Below are 21,405 nucleotides of genomic sequence, written 5' to 3'. Positions count from 1 at the left end.
AGAGCCCACTGCCCAGGCATACCATTTTTTTTGGAATAGATCCCAATGAAGTAATTCAAAAGAATCCAAAGAACACTTTGTATGAAGACCTTTATCACTGCTCTCGTGTCCAATGGCATGGGAATCACTCGGCAGACCTCATATGTTACAATGAAATAGTGCATTGAAGATGGTTAAGTTATAAAAATATGGAAGGGGCCTTACTATGAATAAATGTAAAAAAAAAAAAGCAGTTTGAAATATGTACAACAGTGGTGTAAAGGTAGATTTTAGAAAAATGCTATTAGTATTTGGGTATCAATTTTTGTTCTGTTGATTGAGTCCCTCATATGAAAGTCGTTTTATCTGGAGGTTTTAAGGAATGAGATATTAAAGATGCTTAGATTTATTGAAGTAACTTACCAACTTGTATGCGTGATTCAATAGATAAACTTACACTCGAGCGGGATTTCAGCAGATATAACTACCTAAGTTTGGACTCTGCCAAAGTTAATGGAGTGGACGACGCAGCAAATTTCAGAACTGTCAGGGTAAGCAAGATACAATCCTTTCATTATTCTTTAAAATGGGCAACACTGTATATTGCTCATTTGGAATTGATAACAATTCTGAGTTTTCTCAGAGGTCTAACTCATGCACCCTAAGGTTTTAGAATTATACAAGAATTTCTTGTATTCTTATTAAAATTATACAATATTGTGAAGGCCCACGCTTTCCTAGAGCATGCGATTTTACTATTTATCAAAAGGAGCTTTCTTACTCTATTATCCTGACTCTTTTAATGCTGTATTTAAATCATATATTTTCATGGCGATTGCTTAGTAGTTAATGTCCAACTGTGAAAACTGTCCTAGGAAAGCATTAAATGAATACTGTTTTTATATATTTTTCCACAGATCATATGTAAGCCAGAATGATTGGCATTTCATGCTCATTAGAAAATAGATTATTTTAAACACTATCCTAACTTTGAAAATTACTCCTAGTAGGACATGCTATAGTAACTGTACTGTACTTACGAGTGGGACAGCTGTGGTGGTGAGGAGGCGGGGGAGGAGGTCAGATCAGCTGAAACAGGACTGGCATCAGTTCATCTTCAAGGCTGAGTGAAAATGACATGGGGTTCTTTTCCTGCTCTATTATTGTATATGTTTGAAATTTTCCATGAGAAAAAATGCACATGACTCCCATCACTAGGTAGCCTCATCACAAACAACGAAAAGAAAACAAAAAAGCTGGGCTGTTTTCAAAAAGAAAGTATTTCCTTGAGTATGTAATTTGTTAAAACTCTGTAAACATCCCCATATGGGAAGCCTATTGATTTTTGGCCATGATTTAAGAGTTCGGTTCAAGTCCAGTTCTGTAATGCTTTGCCTGGCAAATCATCAGCACTCAATAAAAGTTTATGACTGATGGAATGTTCCTTGTTACCTGTACTGCCGTGGGTCAGGCACTTCACCTTCGCAAATCAGTTTTTCTCAGGTGAAATAAACGAGGAGGGTTTTATGTAGGAGGTTATAAAGAGCTTTTTGTTTGGTTTTCTTTCTAGCATCAGAACCCGGTATAAAAAAAGATACATATACACATGTGTATACACACACACACACACACACACACTCTGAGCTGCTGCAGATGAAATGGGTTAGAACTCAAGGCCCGGCTCTCAGCCTCCTTTTCCTCCATCTTCCTCTTTGTACTCCTGCACCCCCTTGCCACAGCATGCCAAGTGCCCTGGGGATCCTTGAATCACAGCATGAAACCACTGAACAAGTTAGAGCCCCACACTGGTGCTGCATCAGGTCTGTTAATAGGTTTGCCCTTCAGAGAGCTTATTCTCCGACACTTGGTCTTTTCATTTGTTTTTTTTCAGAAACGAATCTGTTATCAGATTTAGTAAAAAAAAAAAAAAATAATAATGATAAAAGAATGGCAGAAAGAAAACAGCTGTTTTTCTCCCCCTCCCCCGCACCCCCCCCCCCCCCCCTGCAGAACGCCATGCAGATTGTGGGTTTTATGGATCATGAAGCTGAGTCTGTCTTGGAGGTGGTGGCCGCGGTGTTGAAACTGGGGAACATCGAGTTCAAGCCCGAATCTCGAGTGAATGGTTTAGATGAAAGCAAAATCAAAGACAAAAATGGTAAGTCGGTGGAGACTCAGCCTTGTTTAGCAAACTTGCTTTAAACTTCTGCCCAATTTTTAATCTAGAAAGTAAAACTTCATGGGTTCGAAAACACTTTCCAGTGAAACTGAACAGAAACATAATTGGAGCTGAGTGTTAAGTCTTTCGAGTTATACATTTCTACTGTTTGATTTGAATGTGATTTAGAAGGAACACCGTAAGCCTTGAAAATGATTTTTAGCAGCACACAGGCAGTCACTTTTTGTGTCCATCCCCCCTACAGAGTTAAAGGAAATTTGTGAGTTGACCGGCATTGATCAGTCAGTTCTAGAACGAGCATTCAGTTTCCGAACGGTGGAGGCCAAACAGGAGAAGGTTTCAACTACACTGAATGTGGCTCAGGTGGGTGAAACATAATGCCCAGAAGTAAGTTTTTAAAAAAGTCTGTGATATTTGTATTTAAGTGGAAACAAAAATTTTATTTTGCAGTCTATTATATGAACTGTCATACGGTTGCAGGCATTGTTCTGAGCACTCGGGGCAGAGCAGCAAACTAAGCAGATAAGGATCCCTGCCCTCGTGGAGCTTAAACTTTTGGCAAGAGGAGGAGTCCGACAATAGCCAGTTGACCTAGTCAGTAAATCAATTTATATAGCAAGCTAGCAGCAGACAAAGAGAAAAACTAGAGCAGCGAAGGGAGACCCACAGTGCTGGGGCGGGGAAGTCGGTTCTGAGTGAGCGGGGAAATGACACCAGTGGCGTGACCTGCCTTTTATTGCAAAGGGTCCTTGTGGCTGCAGTGCGGCGAGCAGAGTGGGGGGTGGGGAGGAGCACAAGCAGGGTGTCTTAGTTTGGGCTGCCATAACAGGATACCATAGTCTGGGTGACTTAAACAAAAAAACCCGTTTATTCCTCATAGTTCTGGAGGCTAAAAGTCTGAGATCAGCGGGCTAGCGCGGCATTCTCGGTGAGGACCATCTTCCTGGTAGACAGACAGCCACCCTCTTGCTGTATCCTCTTCACACAGCAGGGGGTGGAGGAAGGGAGAATGCATGCGGGTGTCCTCATCCCCTTATAAGGAACACTAATCCCATCATGGGAGCTCTCCCCTCATGATGTCATCCGACATCTAAACCTAACTCTCTCCTAAAGGCTCCCCCTCCAAATACCATCCCATTGGGGATTAGGGCTTCTACATGGAATTTGGGGTGGGGTGGAGGGACTACACTTACTTTCAGTTCATGGCACTGGGGAGCTGTAAGAAATGTGTGCTAAGCTAGAAATGGTGGTGGCTGAACCAGGTTGTAGCCGTAGAGTGGGAAGCGGTCACCTCTGGGTGTCGTTTGAAGGTAGAGGCCACAGGACGAGCTGCTGGCTTGGTAGTCGGTGTGAGAGAAAGAGAAGAGTCAAGGATGACTCCCAACACTTTTCACCTAAGCAACTGGGAAAATAGAATTGCCCTTCACAGATTTGGAGAACACGGTGGGAGAAGCCAGTGTGTGGTCAAATGGCCAAATTGGCCTTCCTCCTTCCTTCTTGGCTACTGTCCATCTGAAGCCAGTGAAGTCTTTCTAAGACAGTCTGAGTTGCTTATTTCTTCTCTCTTTTGGTTCAAGTTAAGTGGATGAAGGAATGGATGGATGTGTGTGTGGATGTTATACCCAGGCAGCTTCTGGAACCCTTTCCAATATAAACCCTTTGTTCTACGGCTTAGACATTTTCCAACTGGTCAGTGCTGATCTGGGCTGGAATTAAAGGACTAATTCGGGACTGTTTCCACAGAGCCCTATTTATTCTCCCCCCATAGTCCAACTGTGTTCTCCCCCTCTTTGTAAGTGGCTTTAAGCATCTGTAAGACAGTAGGTGGATTTACTCTTTCTCTTGGCTGCTCTGAACTAGGCTCTGCTACTGACCCAGGGATGCCTGTGTGTCTGTAGCTTTCTTTCAGTGTTGATTTCTTATCTTAGGTGAGCTGTTTTGACTATGAAAAATACTATAACTTTGTGTATATGTAAAATTTTCTAGCTATAACTGTTGTGTGTCCTTCTTCCTAAATTACTACTTCTGCTGTCCTGTCTTTCCAGGGCAACCTTACTAATGCAAAGTCAGATGGTGAGCGACTGACTTAATCAAGAAAAATTCGTTGAGCCTGCTCAGCACAGGCCCCCATGTAGACCGTTAGCAGGGGCATAAGGGATGAAAGAAGACTTCATGGAGAAGATGGTTTCTGAGCCAGTCTTGAAGGATTTAGGTGTACAAATAATGGGCAAAAGCACATTTCAAAAAGAAAACAGTGAGAAAAGGAGTCCACATCTTGGGGAGGGTTGGTTGGGCTCGGCTATAGCTTTAGGCTTGTGAAATGGGTTCAGAGAAATGGGGCTGGAAAGGTTAAGTGTGGAGGCGGTTCTCAAACTTGAGTGCACATCAGGACCCCTTGGAGGGTTTGCCAAACCTGGTTTGTAGGCCATGTCTCTGGAGCGTTGGATTCAGTAGGTCTGCGGTAGGACTGAGGAATGTGCACGTCTCACAAGGTCAATGCTGCTGCTGGTCCAGGGACCACACTTTGAGAACCACTGTATTGAAGGTCACATTGAGTTTAGACATTTTCAATAGCCAGAGTGGTGATCGTTAAATATACACTGTTGCAAAGAGAAAAGGCCTGCTGCTTAAGAAGCCCTTTAGGAATATCCACATATATATGGATATATATGGAATATATATGTGGCTATATTGTGGTGTTTTTATTGTGTAGTTTTACTCTTGCCTTTTAATCATCCTCTACAGAAACCAGGCCCAGGTGCCTCCTACTTAATGAGCTTGAGTCACCTTGCATCCCTGGGTTAAACTTTTCCACATTCTTTTAACCTTTGGCATAAAAGAATTTGGCTTGAGATCCTTGATTTTTCAGCTCCTTATTCAAGTTCTTTTTTTTTTTTTTAATGTAGGATTTAGGTTTCTACCAATCTTACTGCCTAAAAGGTTTCAATTCCAGCAAGAAGTAATTTGTTTTATTAACATTTCCTCATAGCTTCAATTCTTGGGCCCCATGATCATCTTTATCGCCCCGTTCCTCATTCTCCCCAAGGCATTTTGATCTTTCCTCAGATACAGCGAGGAATAGTGAAATGATAGACACTCAAGACAGAGCTGTCTTTCAGTCTTTCAGCCACATCCTCCCTCCCTGCCTTCCACGGCCCTCGGCCCTCGGGCCCTCGGTAATCTGATCCTACACAATTGATCTCAGTTTATTCCCTGTGCTGAGTTCTCTAAATGCCATACTTCTTTTTACCCAGTTCTTTGCTCCTACTTCTCCTTTACCCACATGCCATGGCTCATTCTTTCTGTCTGTCTGAATGGTCCATCTAATTATACCTCATCCAGGAAGCCTTCCTAGATCCCATTGGCCCCCTCTTCTCCCTTCCCTGAATTCCTTTTTCTCTTGCTGTTGGGCACTTGCTCTCTGATTGTTCCATTCATCTTGGTTTGATCTCCACCGCCACAATGTAAGCTTCTACCGAGTGGGCCCTACGGCCATACATCTGTGTATCTCCTTCACCTGGGCCACAGACTAATAGCAGTCATGTCCGAAGCACATCCACTGGGGATCTTTCTCAGTAAGCTTCACACAGCTGCAGAAATGTGTAGTCTCCTCATATTGTGCTTAGAATCTGAGATGGTGAATCGGTGCACTCGGTGTCTTCCTTATTTCTGTACACCTCATTGGTGATCCTTAAGTGAGAATAAATATTCCTTCCCCTACTTTGGAGGACATTAGTGTGGAAATGAAATGGCATGAATCAGACTCAGGAAGTCAGGCCTGGAAGATGGGCAGCTCCCTGGGGACAGGTAGAGCTCAATAGGCATATTTCATTTGATGAAAGTGTAGTTTTGTTGTGGTTCTGTTTCATTTTGTTTGCTTGCTTTTTAAATTTTGAATTTGAGCACCTTTAACGTGGATTGCATCTTTCAATGCCTGTGGATCCCACTACTTCCCCTTTATTTCTATCGGGCAGTCCCTGGAGACATTTGAGTTTGAGACTTCTGGAATAAATAATTTGTTTGAAGGCAGCAAAGAAGATTAATATATTGGCTGTGAATACACTTTAAAAAATACAAAGTAGGGCCAGAATAAGTTGTCACTATTAGTTCGATTGCATATTGAAATGGTGGTTTTTTGGAAGCCGGTAGCATACCACGAAAAAAACCAGATGCCATTATGATGACATTCTGTTTGCAAATAAGTGATGTTTTGAGATTATGCGGCGTTTTCAGGTAAATGGAATTTGCAAGAAGAAAGCAGAGAGGAGGCTCACGAGTGGGAAAGGAAGAAGATACTTCAGAAATCATGATATAAATACATGTATAGACTTACTGTGTGCCAGGCACCGTTCTAGGCACTTGTATGGCCTATTTGAAGAAAGTAAAACCTAGAAGGAAGGAGGGTAGAGAAAAGGTATTTGTCTAAACCCAGGCTTCTTTCTCTATTTCAGCATTTACATGCATTTTCTGCAATGGGATCATTAACCACCATCACCCTCCAAGACAACATTGTGCAGTTGGGTTCTATTTGTCTGCCAACTTCTCAGTGGATTTTCTAGCTCTCATTGGAGTGGCTGCCTGAGATGTAGGGAGAGAGATTTGGGATTAGCATGGAAGTGTCAGATGAAGGGAGAAGGTGCTCTAAAGCTGCCGTATGTTGCCAGCAAGGTGACTGTGTGATTAAAGTTGTTACACTTCATTTAGAAAGAAACGTGGAAAAAGAACTTGCGCATAACCTAATTCTTTATAAGATAAAAATGGAATGGTTTGCTTTCATAGTAATGCCCACATTTCTACTTAGCAGCAGTGAAATGCACACATAGGGCCAGAGCGTTAGGAATAGGAGCAAACCCTCCAGTTCTGCTCCCCGAGGCTGCTGACGCTCATCTGCAGCCTCCCCGGGAGCACTGCCTCACACGTCTCTTGTTGGTGCGCGCTTATGGTACCTGCGTGGCACCCGATGCCTGTAGGGACTCTTAGGCTCGCCCCAGCAAGGCTCCCTTTCTCCAGTGCGTGCATTCTAGGTCAGGGTCAGCGAGACTCTGTCTTCTGCCCCTGTTTGTCAGGTACCTCTGAACAGCTTCAAATAAATGAATAAGCAAATAAAAGCATGTGATTTCTATTTTATCCAGCACATTGTCTAACAGTGTATTGTGACACTAGTCGTTACGGAATTTTTTTTTTTTAAAAGTTCAGAGGGTTGAATGAAGGAAAAAATTTGCAGATCACATCGGTGAGACCCATTTTCACGTTTTTTCTTTGAGTTTCCTTTCCTATGTGTAGGGGTTGAAAAGATAGAGTCTTCGTATAAAATGTACAGTTTCTTATTTTCATAAAACATAAGCTTTTTCCATTTTATTAGCTAATTTTTATAATGATCATTCTGTGATAACTGTGTAACTTCCCTTTCAGTGGGCATTCATTTATTCATTTTGCTATTCTACTGTTGTTGGACTTCTAAATTGCCTCTGATTTTCCTCTCTTCTGTAATACTGAGATGGTTATCTTTCTGGAGAAAGTGTTCGTAATGTTTTGAATTCATTTCCTGGGATGCAAAAAAGCATAATAATTGGGTATAAATAATTTGCCTAATTCTCTTAACGGTTTGACTGTTCATCCAGAGTATAATGAAGACTGGCTCTGAAAAGAAATTTGAAATAAAAGAGCTTTAAATATTTAAAGAAATACCTTTATTATTTTATTGAAATTAAGCATTGTGACAGTTGTGGGTGCTGAGTTTTTCTTTTTCTTTCTTCTTTTTCTTCTTTTTTTTTTTAATAGGCATATTATGCCCGTGATGCTCTGGCTAAAAACCTCTACAGCAGATTGTTTTCATGGTTGGTAAATCGAATCAATGAAAGCATTAAGGTACTGAATTTAATAACCAGATAAATCAGTTGTAATAAATGGTATTCAGAGTGTAAACATTAAGTTAAAAATACTTTAATTTTATAATCAGATAATTGATTATGACTTACAAAGGTTGTTCCTTGAAAAGAATTTACCTTGCATAGGATTGAAATTTGTCAGGATTCTATTTATTTTGTTTTGCCATGTATGTTGTAGGAAATCTCACCCGTCAGTGGTCTAGTGGTCTTTGCAGAGTTACTCTGAGAGCATCCTAGGTCTTGGTGGTTCATCTATCTAGTTTATGCACTTGGCTGAAAAGGTCACTTGACCTCTCTAGCTACTGATACGTTCTTCAGTAAAATGAGGGTATTGGAGTAGTGTGATTTTGAAAGGCCCTACCTAGATCATAACATTGAGTGATCTTTTATTATAATAAAGCATCACAAAGAAGCATCACCATCTTTAAATAAGTCACCTATTAAAATTTCTGGAAGATTCCATACCAATATTCTATCTCATACATTAAAGAAAAAACAAACAAAACTAAACTAAATTATAGTTATTCTCCTAGTTGTGAAACGCAGTTAATTTATAATGTATGTCTGTATTCCTTAGTATGCTTTTAGTGTTCTATTTCAGGCCTGAATTAACCCATCAATTTTAAACTTTTTTTAAGGCACAGACCAAAGTGAGAAAGAAGGTCATGGGTGTTTTGGACATCTATGGCTTTGAAATTTTTGAGGTAAGCTTTTTTCCTAGCTTTTGTATTATCTTTATTTATGCGGAATAGTTGGAAATTACATTGTATATTCTACAGACCACATTTAATTTAATTAATATAACTTTGAATCTACAAAGAAGCCTTTTTGGGGATGTAACAAAATGTGTGTGTGTGTGTGTGTGTGTGTGTGTGTGTGTGGAGTGCTGAGAGCCAGCATTTTGGAGCCAGTGCTGTCGAAGGAAGAACTTCTTGTATCAGTATTTGACTTTTGTAATTGCAAATTCAGAATTCTTCCTGTGAAATTGCCAACAAGGTATATGGACATTGGGCCTTAGTCATTCGTTCATATTTGTAAGAAAGGGAAGCAAGATGGTGCCCTGAGAAAGCATGGAGCCCAGGAGCCGGGTGCCGGCTGCGGCCTGGCCGGAGCTGGTCACTTCATCCCCGCTGGACTCAGGCAGAGGCGGTCTCGACTGGGTGATGTGTTGGGTCTCATCCAACTGCAGTCTTTCGATAGGAGTTCTGTTGCAAAGGTTGAAAGAATTTCAGTGGAAGTTCATAATGAATTTTTTTAAAAAGACTCCATGCCTATTACAGATTAAATATTTAAACATTATATACTTACATTAGAATTTCCCATTTATCCTCTTACTAACTTTGACATTTAGAAGCCATTTTAAGGACTTTTTTTTTTTTTTTTTGCCCCCTCCCCCATTTTAAGGACCTTTTAAAGCACGTACTCTTACTTTTAGGAGTGGCATTTTCGTTTGGTTTGGAAAAATAACAAGTAGATCAGGCTCCTCCTGTTTTTATTCTCCCCGTAAGTAATGATTTGTGAATTCCTTTCAATAAGCAGTCCGTGCCCAGAATGACCACCCAAAGCCTTCACGTGTTCCAAATTATCAGGTTCACAGAATAGAAAAAAAACATCAGCCCATTCCCTGTGCTAAAAGCTAGGCCTTTCTAGCAAATGTCTTTTTCTTACAACATTTATTTCTGTGATAGTACCTTCTCCCTGCTTGACCACAGTCCATATTGAGGCCAGTTATTGAGGGCTACCTGTGTGTAAGCATTGTGGTAAGTGGTAAATATATTGTCGGATTTAATTTTCACAAAAATGTCATGAAATTGCTGCAGTTATTCCTATTTTACAGGTGAGGAGGTGAGGCTCTGAAGGTCAAGTAGCTCCCAAGGTTACATGGTTACCAAAGGGCAAACTCAGGACCTAAACCCTAGGCCTCCTTAATAAATAATAAAAGATCTCCTATAGGGCACTTTTCTCTCCAAACTCATAAGGTCCCCAGTACCTGAAAATAAGGAGAAAACGCAAATGTGATAAGTTTCTGATGCCCCATATTTCTGTGCCCTTGTCATCATTCTGAGCTGGCCAGCATGGGGAGCCCCCCTGGGGTTCTTTGGTGTGCTGGTGGCCGAGTGTGGGGCACCTGTGCCGTGTGCTGGCTGCTGCCGGCCCCCCCACCCCCCGTCCTGCCCCTCGAAGATGCTCTTCAGCACAATGTCTGCTTATATTGGTGCCCCTTTAGCAGACTCTGCAAAGGAAGGCTTATAGGCTCTTGGTATTAGGGAAGAATTTGAGGTTTGTGAGTTAGGAGAATTGCTTGAATATACTCAGAACTACCCTGAAATAGAAAAATTCTTTTCTAAAGAAGCCCCCCAAACCAGAACTTTGAACCAAGACCAAATCTAACCAGTCATGTCTATAGCAGATCTTATGATGTACCTAAAATCATGAGAAATTAATTTTCCTTCTCCATGCAGTAAATGCTTTGATTTCTTTTCCCAGTTCTTTGAGAGAATTAAGATTTGTCTTTCATTGTAACTAACTGTTCTCTTCATTTTCCTTTCTAAACCTTCTCAGATCTTCCAAACATCTTGATTATTAATAATCTGCTTAATGATTTATTTTATAATTAAATTTACTTGGGTGAAGTCAGAATAGAGATTTGGTTGCACACTTTTTTTTTTTTTAAGATTTTATTTATTTATTTGACAGAGAGAGAGACAGCAAGAGAGGGAACACAAGCAGGGGGAGTGGGAGAGGGAGAAGCAGGCTTCCCACAGAGCAGGGAACCTGATGCAGGGCTTGATCCCAGGACTCTGGGATCATGACCTGAGCCGAAGGCAGACACTTAACGACTAAGCCACCTAGGCGCCTCTGGTTGCACACTTTTAGATACTTTACCTGCTTTTTGATATGGAATTAGAGAGGCTTTTTTTTTTAATGTATTCACATGCATGCCTCAGGTGCCATCCTATATTTTCCTGGATTCTCAGCAAAATTAGAACACATGGAAACATCAGGAAGTCCATCGTATTGAACATGAGGGAGCCAGGCAATTAAGGACTTAAAAGTACCAGAAGCTGAAGTATAAGCTCAAAGTCTGACTTGGGAAGAAGTATTCTGAATCCTCATCAGTGCACAAATGAAAATTTCTATGTTATTGTATACCCAAGTGAAAAAGAAACTGGTGGAGTATAGAGAGAATTCTGCCTTCGTTTTTCCATGAAACTTGACTGCAAGAATTAAGTGTTCTACCTTTTAGAACACTCTGGGCATCACTTTAAAAATTGGACTGTGAAGCTTCAGAAAAAAAAATTTTTAATGTTTCTAATTCTGCCTCATGACCCCATTGATAGTTGCCATGAAAACGTTTTTCAGCTGAGCTGGTGGAAACCTTTCATTCATTTTGGTCTGTCTCTAAATGGAAGAGGGAAACTGATGCATTAAACCATGGGATGATGACCCATGGATTTGACTGCAAAGCATTCCAGGGCCAGCTGCATGAATAGCCCTGCCTTGCTGGCCGCATGTGATCTGATGTCAGTTTGGAAAACAGATTAGTGGAACACACTGATACCAAAAATAAGAGGAAGTGAGTTAAAACTCATAGAGAAGAAAAATCTAGCTATAAATCCTCATTGAATGTAAGTCCAGTTTTGCAAAGGAAGAGAGTTCTATAATCCAGACACTCCAATTCCACACAATTAAGTTTGGATGTTCTTATAACTGCTCTCTGAGAAACATTTATAGCGTCACCATAAAATAACAAATGAAAAAATTAAATTCAGAGCGAAGTTGAGCCATCTAAACTGATTCAGCTTTTTTCTAAGTGTGCTTATCTGAGAAGTACTAAAAATGGCAGGTAGTTTACTGGGAAAATCTAATGAATTATTAGTGTGCTGTAGACCAAAGCAGAACAGCAGGCTGGATATTTCACTTTTCATACAGTTGAGCTGGTTTCATATATCCAAAGTTATTTTGAATCAGGCACTCTTTATTCATCTTGCCCTTATGAACCTCATTGAAAGTGACCCATATACAGTAAGAATATGATAGGCTGGATGCAATGATTGTTCCAAATAAAAGAACCTAATAGGCGAACAAGAGTCAGTGTAGCCTGGTAAGTCTGTCTCAGGATGATGAGATTCGTTTTCTAAATTGATTTTAAAAGAAAATTGATTCTGGTTATAGGTAATACCTTCTGTTCCAGCTTTTTTCCTTTAATTTTGTTCTTTGTGTGCTAGAGAACTTAAAGAGGAAGGAGAATTTTTAAAGTACATTTTAGAATGGAAATGATGGGAAATAATATGGTTCATAATATGTATCTGTACATCATGACTCTTGCTTTTTAAGTCAAAGCTTATTTTATGTAAGAAAAGCACTATAATGTTGTTTTTCTTAAAATTTACCATATTTTAATATGTACTAGGAAGAAAAATGTTATGTATTTAGAGAGGGCAAGACTTAAATATCTACCTGTCTTAAAGAGCATAAGGTATCATTAGCTGCCTCTATTGCCGAGAAAATACAGATACATTAGTAACAGGCAGGTATTTTTGACCCATCTTTCAAAATCCTTCCAAGCGGAAAGTTCATAATTGATACTTAAGAGTATAAAGTAGTTGTGAACTTCACTGGGAGTATGGTTTTCTGTTTGTTTGATGTTGAAAAGGTGGATTCAAACTCAGGAATTCTTGAAAGAAGCCCTAGATTTTGAAGTTTTGGTCTATTATTTTATTTCTAAACCTAGCAAGTTCTTCCCACCCCAGTCTACACTTGGTGAATACAGTGTAAAACAGCATAGAACCTAGACACCTTGCTGTCTATCTGTTTTCCCTAGAGCAGTCCGGTGGGGGTGGTGATGGTTCTGGGCTTCACACAGGGAGATTGTGTGATGGAAAATTCTGGAAATGCTTGTTCGAAGACGTTCCCCAAAGTTTTAGTTTTATCATAACCTCAGCCTTTAGGGATAAATATGAGTTAGGCAGTGGAGACACATTCCATGCGTGGGGCATGGGTAGAACACTGGAGAGAGAGAGTGCGGAGATGAGTCATTCAAGCTCCTGCCCACTTCCTCCTGAGGAGACTTTGATTCATGAGACTGACATGTGGGAGACAGCGCCTGCCTCAGGGATCGCTGCCACCCACAGTTCTTGACACAAAAGTATCCAAATATCAAATTACCTTGGGGTCTTGAGATTCATGGGGTGGTTCCTAGACCCAGTTTAGCTATTTTCTAAAGGGGAGAATGACCCAAGAGGAAACCCTAGTGATATTTAGTGCCTGTGTACATGAAGGCATGTTCTGGACCTATGCAATTTGCAGCTATACGAACTGTTACCACGACGTTCCTTAATTTTTTGCAAATTACAAATGTTTGTATGTTATTTTTAATGATTTGTGAAGTCCCGTTTCCCAAAACATAGGGCGATGTCAACAATGTAAACATAGATCATGAGAAATGGGATTGCCTTCGCGTTTGGCAAAGATGATTGCTCTGGTGATTCGTGACACGTTTTGCAGACCATGAGGTGTGTTTGCAGTAGATGCAGAGATACTTCAGAGGGGAAGTCAGCCGGTTTCTGCTTTGATGCTCGTGCTATTCTGTTTTTTTGTTGTTGTTCTTTAGACAGCAGGATGAGGTAGGAGAGACAAGTTTTTTCTTAGGCCATCTCCAGAACGTTCTCTCCTTACCACATTGATTATGTTTGAGGGGAGACCTCGCAGGGACAGCACGGGGTGGGTTGCTGTGGTGAGAAAGAGGAGGTGCTTTTGGATTTTGCTGGATCTCTTCGTTCTTTTTGTGACCTGCCATTTGCCTCTGTCAGTGACTCTTTGGGGAGGGGGATGTGTCATTTATTTTTCCTGAGAATTTAGAATTAGAAGCATTAGATCCCGAAGCCTTGGGACTTCAAGCAAGTTATGTGAGGCATTATTTGAGTCAAACTGTTTTTATCCTGCGTAGCTCACACCTAGGAGAACCACAGTTCAGACACCGCATGTAGGTATCGGGGGCCCGTTTTTTGAACTGATTGGACATGTGTCTTGATTTCAAGTTTTATGCCAATCAGAAACATAGCTTGAATGGTAAAATCTGTCATTTGCACCAATGAATAACTGTCAATAAGTGTTTACTTTTAGAGGTTTATTGCAAATTAAGAACTGACTGCATTTTGTGTAATCTGTCCCTTTTCGCACCAGAATGCAGTAAGTATGAACTGTTTGCAGTGACAGTCTGTTGCATGCTCCTGTGTTACTGGCTTCTCCAGCTGTGTGGATTTTGCAGTAAATGGCCATTGATTACCTGTGTGCGGATATGAAATAAAGAGAACTCATACAGGAATTTTTAAATATTGAGGGGAAATCTAGTTTGGCTCTAACTTACCCCTGAAGTTGTGTTGTAATTGTGAAGCTTTGCCTCTGATTTCTAACCTGCCTGTGTGTATTTCGTAGTCCTGTTGCAAAGCGTACCTCCAGCTGTTCAGGCCGTGTCATGTGTCTCAGGACACTATTCTGCTCTCGCTTCTCCTCATTAGTTACCATTTGAAGACTTAGCATAATTTTGTTTAAATAGCTCCATGAGTATAGACTTCTTAAATAACAGAAAGGATTTTAACCGTTAAATAAACCATTAAAACTTTAATTTTATTTGTAAGTTTTTAAATTGGGATAGTAGTGTTATATAAGGATATATTTTACCAAACAAAGAAAGCCAGACTTCCTCGTAGAGAAATGGCCTTATCCTGATCATAATCATAATAAGGCATCTAGGCCAGATTGACATCAGCTTCTAAGCAAAATTGTTAAGCTCCGAAGATTGGAGCACATGGCTTTTAAAACTTTATGTGAAAATGAGTACTGGGGAATGCCCTTTGTGTCTCAGACCGTTCGTTGAAAGTATTGAAAATAAATGTATTCCCTTCAGTAAAAACCTTCATGATTAAAAACAAAAAACCAAAAAACTCTTTTCCTTGACTGGACTTAACATTTGAAAGATTAACCAATGATCATGTGTATGTGTCATTTATGGTTTAGAGTTAAAAGTTCTCCCTGATTAATGAGTTCATCACTGGCGATAGGAAACCCTTAGCTGAATTCCAAGAAAGAATGTAGTCAGGTATCAGTCAGCATCATAAGTCTCATTTTAAAATTTGTCCTACATAGGAGCAAAGTTGATTTTGAAAGTTCAGCTTTTGAAAAGCTCTATGACTTTTTTGCTTTCATCATTTACAGAGAGATTTGAAGGTCAGTTGCTCTGGGTATTCATGAGAAGCGATGAGTTTCAGTTTCACGCCGGGATGCTCGTGGCTCGCAGCTCGTTAGGGCCAGGACTGGCCACCTCGGTAGGAGAAGAGTCAGGTTTATCAGTGGTGGGGTCGTACTGTCCCTTGCTCCCATGGCCACCATCTCCTCTCCACAGAGACAGACGACCGAGGTGAAAATAACATGTCTTACTACCAGATCTACCTCTTCCTGGATGGTGTGGTTCTTGGTGGGGTGTATTCATTCAACAGACATGCACTTTGTGCCCTCAGTATCTACAGCAATACATTAAGCCCTGTGGATGGTCCAGAGATGATTTAGGCATGGATCTTCCACCGGAGTTTGTAGGAGATAACTCTAATATGAAGGAGAAGCTGCTGAGAACCATACGAGCAATAAATCATGAGCCTTCTGAGAAGAGAGTTTCTCACTAGGGAAATGATTTTGATGTGCTGATTCCCTTGAATCTCTGTTTTATCAGCACTTCGCTCATTCATTCACTCATCAAGTCATGTGGAGAACTTGCTGGGTGCAAAGTGCTGTGCGAGGCACGGGCTTACATTGGTGAACAGAAGAGACACGTAGTCAGTCCTTGCCCGTCTAGTGAGACGGGGCTGAAACTAATCGATACATGTGTACACACATGCCCACACGCATATACACAGAGTGTGATTTTTAGAAAGTACTGGTATCTAAGAGTCAGAATGAGGGAGCTGACCCTGCATAGGGGAACAAGCGGTCAGGTCAAGAAGACTTTCTTGAGTTGCAGAGTTTCACCCGAGAATGGCCGATTGAGAACTTGGGTGACAGAGATTATAAATTTCACTGTTCCTTTTTGGATCCTTTCGGGGAAACTATTTATTTATTTATTTATGTATGTATGTATGTATGTATGTATACATACATGTGTGGGGTGCTTCTCTGTCAACCAAAAATCCTCATCTTTCAAAATACTACGTAACTTGTGTATACTTCATTCACCTGCTTGGCTCATAAACCATTTCTCGAGTGCCTGCAGCGTGCAAGCCTGTGTGTGCTGGGCCTCGGCATCCCGGGAACTGTGTGCTGGGCCACAATTAAATCCGCCAGATGGTGTGTGTGTGTGACGTTTCTTGTGGATTGCGGTGTTAGAGTGTCACTGCTGTGTGAGACCTAATGGCATGGCTTGTAACGCTCTCTTCATTTTTCTCCATGTAGGACAACAGCTTTGAGCAGTTCATTATTAATTATTGTAATGAAAAGCTACAACAAATCTTCATTGAACTGACTCTTAAAGAAGAGCAGGAGGAATATATACGGGAGGTAATGTTGAAATACATTTTGTTAAAGGTTCCTTTTTTTACTCATCATACAAATTGTGGATTCAGAAGTCGCTATAAACAGGACCCTAAAATCAGATTTATCTAAGTTTAGCCATATTTTGTCTTTTAAAAGTGCGTTTGTTAGGACATTTAAGCTCACTGGGATTATCTTACTGCCCTGCTGCTAGAGCCTAGAACAGTGCCTGGCACATAGTAGGTGCTCAGAAAGTATCAGTTGACTGGCTCGAGTCTTAGCGGATTCTACTGTAATGATGTAAAATAATAGTGTGTTAAAAAAAGAGTCAGATGAATGAGCAAACAGCAGTGGTACATCCATACCAGGCAATAAAAAGGAACAAACACCATCTGCAACAACATGGATGGACCCGGAGGGTATTATGCTAAGTGAAATAAGTCGGACTGAGAAAGACAAATACCATATGATTTCACTCATGTGGAACCTAAAAAACAAAACAGATGAATAAATAAAAGGTGGAATCAGACCGATAAGCACAGAACCAGCTGATGGTTGCCAGAGGGAAGAGGGGTAGAGAATGGGCAAAACAGGTGAAGGAGAGTGGGAGATACCGGCTTCCAGTTATGGAATGAGCCAGTCACAGGAATGGAAGGCACAGCATATAGAGAATACAGTCCATGGTATTGTAATCTTACTGCATGGTGACAGATGGGAGCTGCGCTCGTGGTGCGCACAGCGTAAGGTATGGAGAAGCTGGATCGCTGTGTTGTACACCTGAGACTAACGTAACACTGTGTCAGCTATACTCAAAAGCAGTTTTTTTTTAAAACCAACATATAGTTGATCAAGGACTTATCTGAAGAATTGGCTACTCCAGAATAAAACGTATTAAAAATGAAAGAAAAAAATAATAAAATAAAAATGTCAGTCCACTGTCAAAAAAAAAAAAAAGGAACAAGCAATTGATAAACACAGTGACATAAGGAATCTCAAATGCATTATGCTAAATGAAGGAAGCCAGATTCAAAAGTCTGTGTACCCTAGGATTCCATGATATGTTGTTCGAGAAAAGGCAAAGCGGCATTGATTTTCTAAGATTTTATAATAAAAACAGGTAATATTTGTTGAGTGCTTACTATATTGCCAGGTGTTGTACTAGCACTGTGTAAATGATCTCACTTAATGTGATTTGAAAATAATCAGAAGTAATGTTTATAAAGTTTCATCCTTAACTGTACAACCATATGTGGTTTTCACGCTTTCATTTTTTAAATAATGTTTTTTGAAGTATAAAATTATTTCAAACAAAAGGAGGAATTATTGTATTGTGTCTATATTGTATTATATTTTTGTTTCTTTTTATTTATTTGCTTTAATATTTTAATAATGGTGTTACCTATTTTTTTTCATTTTCTATAGTGTTATTGTAAATTCAGTGTCTTTACACTGAATCCTTTTTTTTTTTTTTTTTGCTTCAGTACAGAATTTTCTAATGTGATTGTTATCCCCAGTGTCTTAATAAAATAACCCAGGTACTCGAAAGCTAAGTCATAAATATTTCATCTTTCTTTTAAATGATCACCATGCTTTAGAAACATTTCATACTTGGCTGGCACCTTTTTTAACGTAAACATCCTAAAAGCCAGATTCATTCTCTTCCTGTCTTCTCATCATAAATAGATTGCCCAAACTTTGATCTGTAACTTAAAACAGTTGCTACAGATTGTCTAAAACACGTCTAAGAATATATAGGAAGATCCCTAGCTTGCTGTATGAATTAAGTTCCCCTTAGAAGAAAAATAAATGTTTACACTTACAGGCAGAGTGTAAGCAGATCCAGAATGATGACATTTAGCCTCACAGATTTGGCTTTGTAGCTAGCCTCAGAACCAGTGGGTCGATTTTTATGTCTTTCCTTACGTTAGAAATATTTTGTCTTAGCACTGGGATTTTTTACATTTGAATAGTCAGCTGCCCTACAACATGGGATTGACTCTAAAATTAATTTTTCCTTGTGGTTACAAATTAAGAACAGAAAAAATGTGGGCCTTAGATTCCTGGGATCAAGTTCTGACTTATTTCCTTATAAACATTGTAAATATACACAAAGTAATATTGACCCAAGGGCCTGTTGAGTAAATGTTTGGCACAGAGCCAATGAAGTGCATGGGAAATTGCCACAGATGGGAGAGTGGAATGGGAGGCGGTCTCAGAACAGGTCAAGGGCATGCACTTTAGTCACATCATGTCAGTGGTAGACCGCTGAAATGAAGGAAGTTTTGGGAACCGGAAGATGACATTTTGCAGCACTGATTTTATAAAGGAAATACCCAGAGAGGACATGAAGCATAGTAAGGTGGCAGAGTGGCTGATTTATAGATGGTGGTGTGTGGCCTCATCATATGGAATCTGATTTTGTTCTCTTTTGTTTCTCAGGGCATAGAATGGACACACATTGACTACTTCAATAATGCTATCATTTGTGACCTAATAGAAAATGTGAGTATAAAAATTGCTTAGTAATAATTTCCTGCACAAAAGATCTCGCAGGCTTCGCGGTTAAGCTGTAGCATTTTTGCTATTTTGACACTTTTCTTTACAGAACTGCAGAGTTCTGGAGACTCTATTATAGCCATCAGAGATCATGCACAGTTCTTGAACACACACATAGACAGCTGGACGTTTTGATCCTTGGTTAGGATTTTCAGTCTCGTCCCATGGCCACATCACAGAGCCCATGCATGACGTTCAGATGCCATGCCCTCAATGCACGCCCCATTCTTGCCGGGAGCCCAGGTCCAGTCCCCGGCTCCTGGGAATATGAGCACTGGTCAGAGGAGGCTCGGGCAAAATGTTTTTGCCCAATCATATATCCATTTCATTTCCAAAATTCCAGGAACCACTTAATACACTGTTTAGTGGTTATTACCAAAAAGAGAATTATCGGTGAGGATGTGTGAAAATGTGCACGATTGCTGGGAGTGTAAATTAGTGCAGCCATAATAGAAAGCAGCATGGAAATTCCTCAAAAAATTAAAAATAGAACTGTTGTGTGATCCAGCAGTTCCACTTCTGCGTATATATATGCAAAGGAAACAGAATCAGGATCTCGAAGAGGTATCTTTACTCCCGTGTTAATTGCAGCATTATTCACAATAGCCAAGATATGGAAACAACCTAAGTATCCGTCTATAGACGAATGGATAAAGAAGATGTGGTGTGTATATACATACAATGGGATATTATTCAGCCTTGAGAAAGAAGGAAATCCTGCCATTTGTGACAAAACAGATGGACCTTGAGGGCATTACGCTAAGTGAAATAAGTTAGGCAGAGAAAGACAAATGCTGGGTGATATCACTTATATGTAGAATCTAAAAAAGCCAAAGAAACAATAGAATGGTGGTTGCTAGGGGCTGAGGTGGGGGAAATGGGGAGATGTCAGTCAAAGGGTACAGACTTCTAGTTACAAGATGAATAAGTTCCAGAGATCTAATATATAGCATGGTGATTACAGTTAACAATGCTATATTATATATTTGAAAATAGGAGAGCAGGTCTTAAATGTTCTCATCACAAAAAAAAAATGGTAACTATGTGACATGATAGAGGTGTTAACTAAGGCTTATGGTGGTAATCATTTTGCAGTATAAAAGTATATCAAATTATCACCTTGTATACCTTAAAATTCCACAGTGTTACATGTCAACTGTATCGCACTAAAGCTGGAAAACATTGTCAAAATAAATTAATAAAGAACAACAAACATGCTCTTCAAGTTTAGGTAAAGGAGGATAAAGGGGGCATGCTCTTCCAGCTACATGTTCTTCAAGTAAGATAACAAAAAACATTTCTTTGAGTTAAGATAAAGGAGGATAAAGGGACAATCATGGGAGCTGAGCTAAGTGGGACCCCAGGAGCGGATCCACTACAGACCCGACCTTGGTTCAGACTGCCTATGTGGGGGATATTGTATGTGTGTGACTTTGCAGGTGGCCAAGGGCCACGGGAATTTTCAGGTGACCAACTATGTCTGTATATATGTGAAAAGGCTTAAAGTATGAAAAATTACCAGATAAATCTTAGATTCCAAAAGGTTACTAAATATTTTTTTTACATCGTAGTCTGTAGTTTATTATAAATGAATTGATTGCAGGAAGATTAATTTGTATGTGAAAACTTGGGAGCCCTTTTTTTATGCTTAAGATTACTCACACTCTTGGCCTCAATAACAAAGTTATTGAAAATTATTTGAAATAATGCGTAAACTTTATTGTCCTGCAGTCTTTTTAGTTGTCAGTGGTAGGTGAGTGCTGGAATAGAATCACAGGCTCTAAATGTCCAGCAAGTCACTTTCTGTTCATCTGTAACAAGACCTTTTGGACATTATGTAATTAGCCAGTATCTCTTCCCTCAGTTTTTAAGATACTCCTGAAGGCTGCACCTTGAATTAAATGGAACATTAAATTGAATATTCTGAAGTATGACTGTTTAAGTAAACTTTGCTTTGAAATATTTGAACAGTTTTGGAAGGTGAATGCTAACATTCCACCTAAAGCAATTCAAAACTCTAATATCCAGAAAAATCAGCGAATTTACTGAAAATTTTTTGCTTGTAAATTTTGTGACCAAAGTAATTTGCTGTGAGAACTTTAACTTTCAGAAGTCATGACTAGTACATTTTCCTTCATAAATACAACATTGAACTTAATTATTTTCCCTTCAAGAAGGAAAAACAGAGAGAACCATGGTAATATACTTAATTTAACTGGATTATCTCAGCTCCAAATCCCCTTGCATATATGCTTGAAGAAACTCAGGTTCACGTAGAAG

General features: G+C 39.8%; 1 protein-coding gene across 10 annotated transcripts in view; it reads left to right on the top strand.

Moving 5' to 3' along the window:
• Positions 1-21,405, top strand: part of MYO1B (myosin IB) — a 179,868-nt gene that overhangs the window by 124,445 nt on the left and 34,018 nt on the right. For 7 of the 10 annotated variants that reach the window (XM_032405920.1, XM_032405939.1, XM_032405910.1 and 4 more), the window contains 8 exons: positions 427-530; positions 1,990-2,137; positions 2,403-2,521; positions 7,940-8,026; positions 8,685-8,750; positions 14,233-14,238; positions 16,492-16,596; positions 19,009-19,071. In XM_032405920.1, the coding sequence (XP_032261811.1) occupies positions 427-530; positions 1,990-2,137; positions 2,403-2,521; positions 7,940-8,026; positions 8,685-8,750; positions 14,233-14,238; positions 16,492-16,596; positions 19,009-19,071 (698 nt within the window). The remainder of the gene's footprint in view (positions 1-426; positions 531-1,989; positions 2,138-2,402; positions 2,522-7,939; positions 8,027-8,684; positions 8,751-14,232; positions 14,239-16,491; positions 16,597-19,008; positions 19,072-21,405) is intronic. The other 3 variants (XM_032405946.1, XM_032405954.1, XM_032405928.1) reach the window with 1 other exon arrangement.

The sequence above is a fragment of the Phoca vitulina genome, unplaced genomic scaffold, assembly GCF_004348235.1.
Source record: "Phoca vitulina isolate PV1807 unplaced genomic scaffold, GSC_HSeal_1.0 scaffold1, whole genome shotgun sequence".
Lineage (NCBI taxonomy): Eukaryota > Metazoa > Chordata > Mammalia > Carnivora > Phocidae > Phoca > Phoca vitulina.
This window is presented reverse-complemented; position numbering and strand designations above follow the sequence as displayed.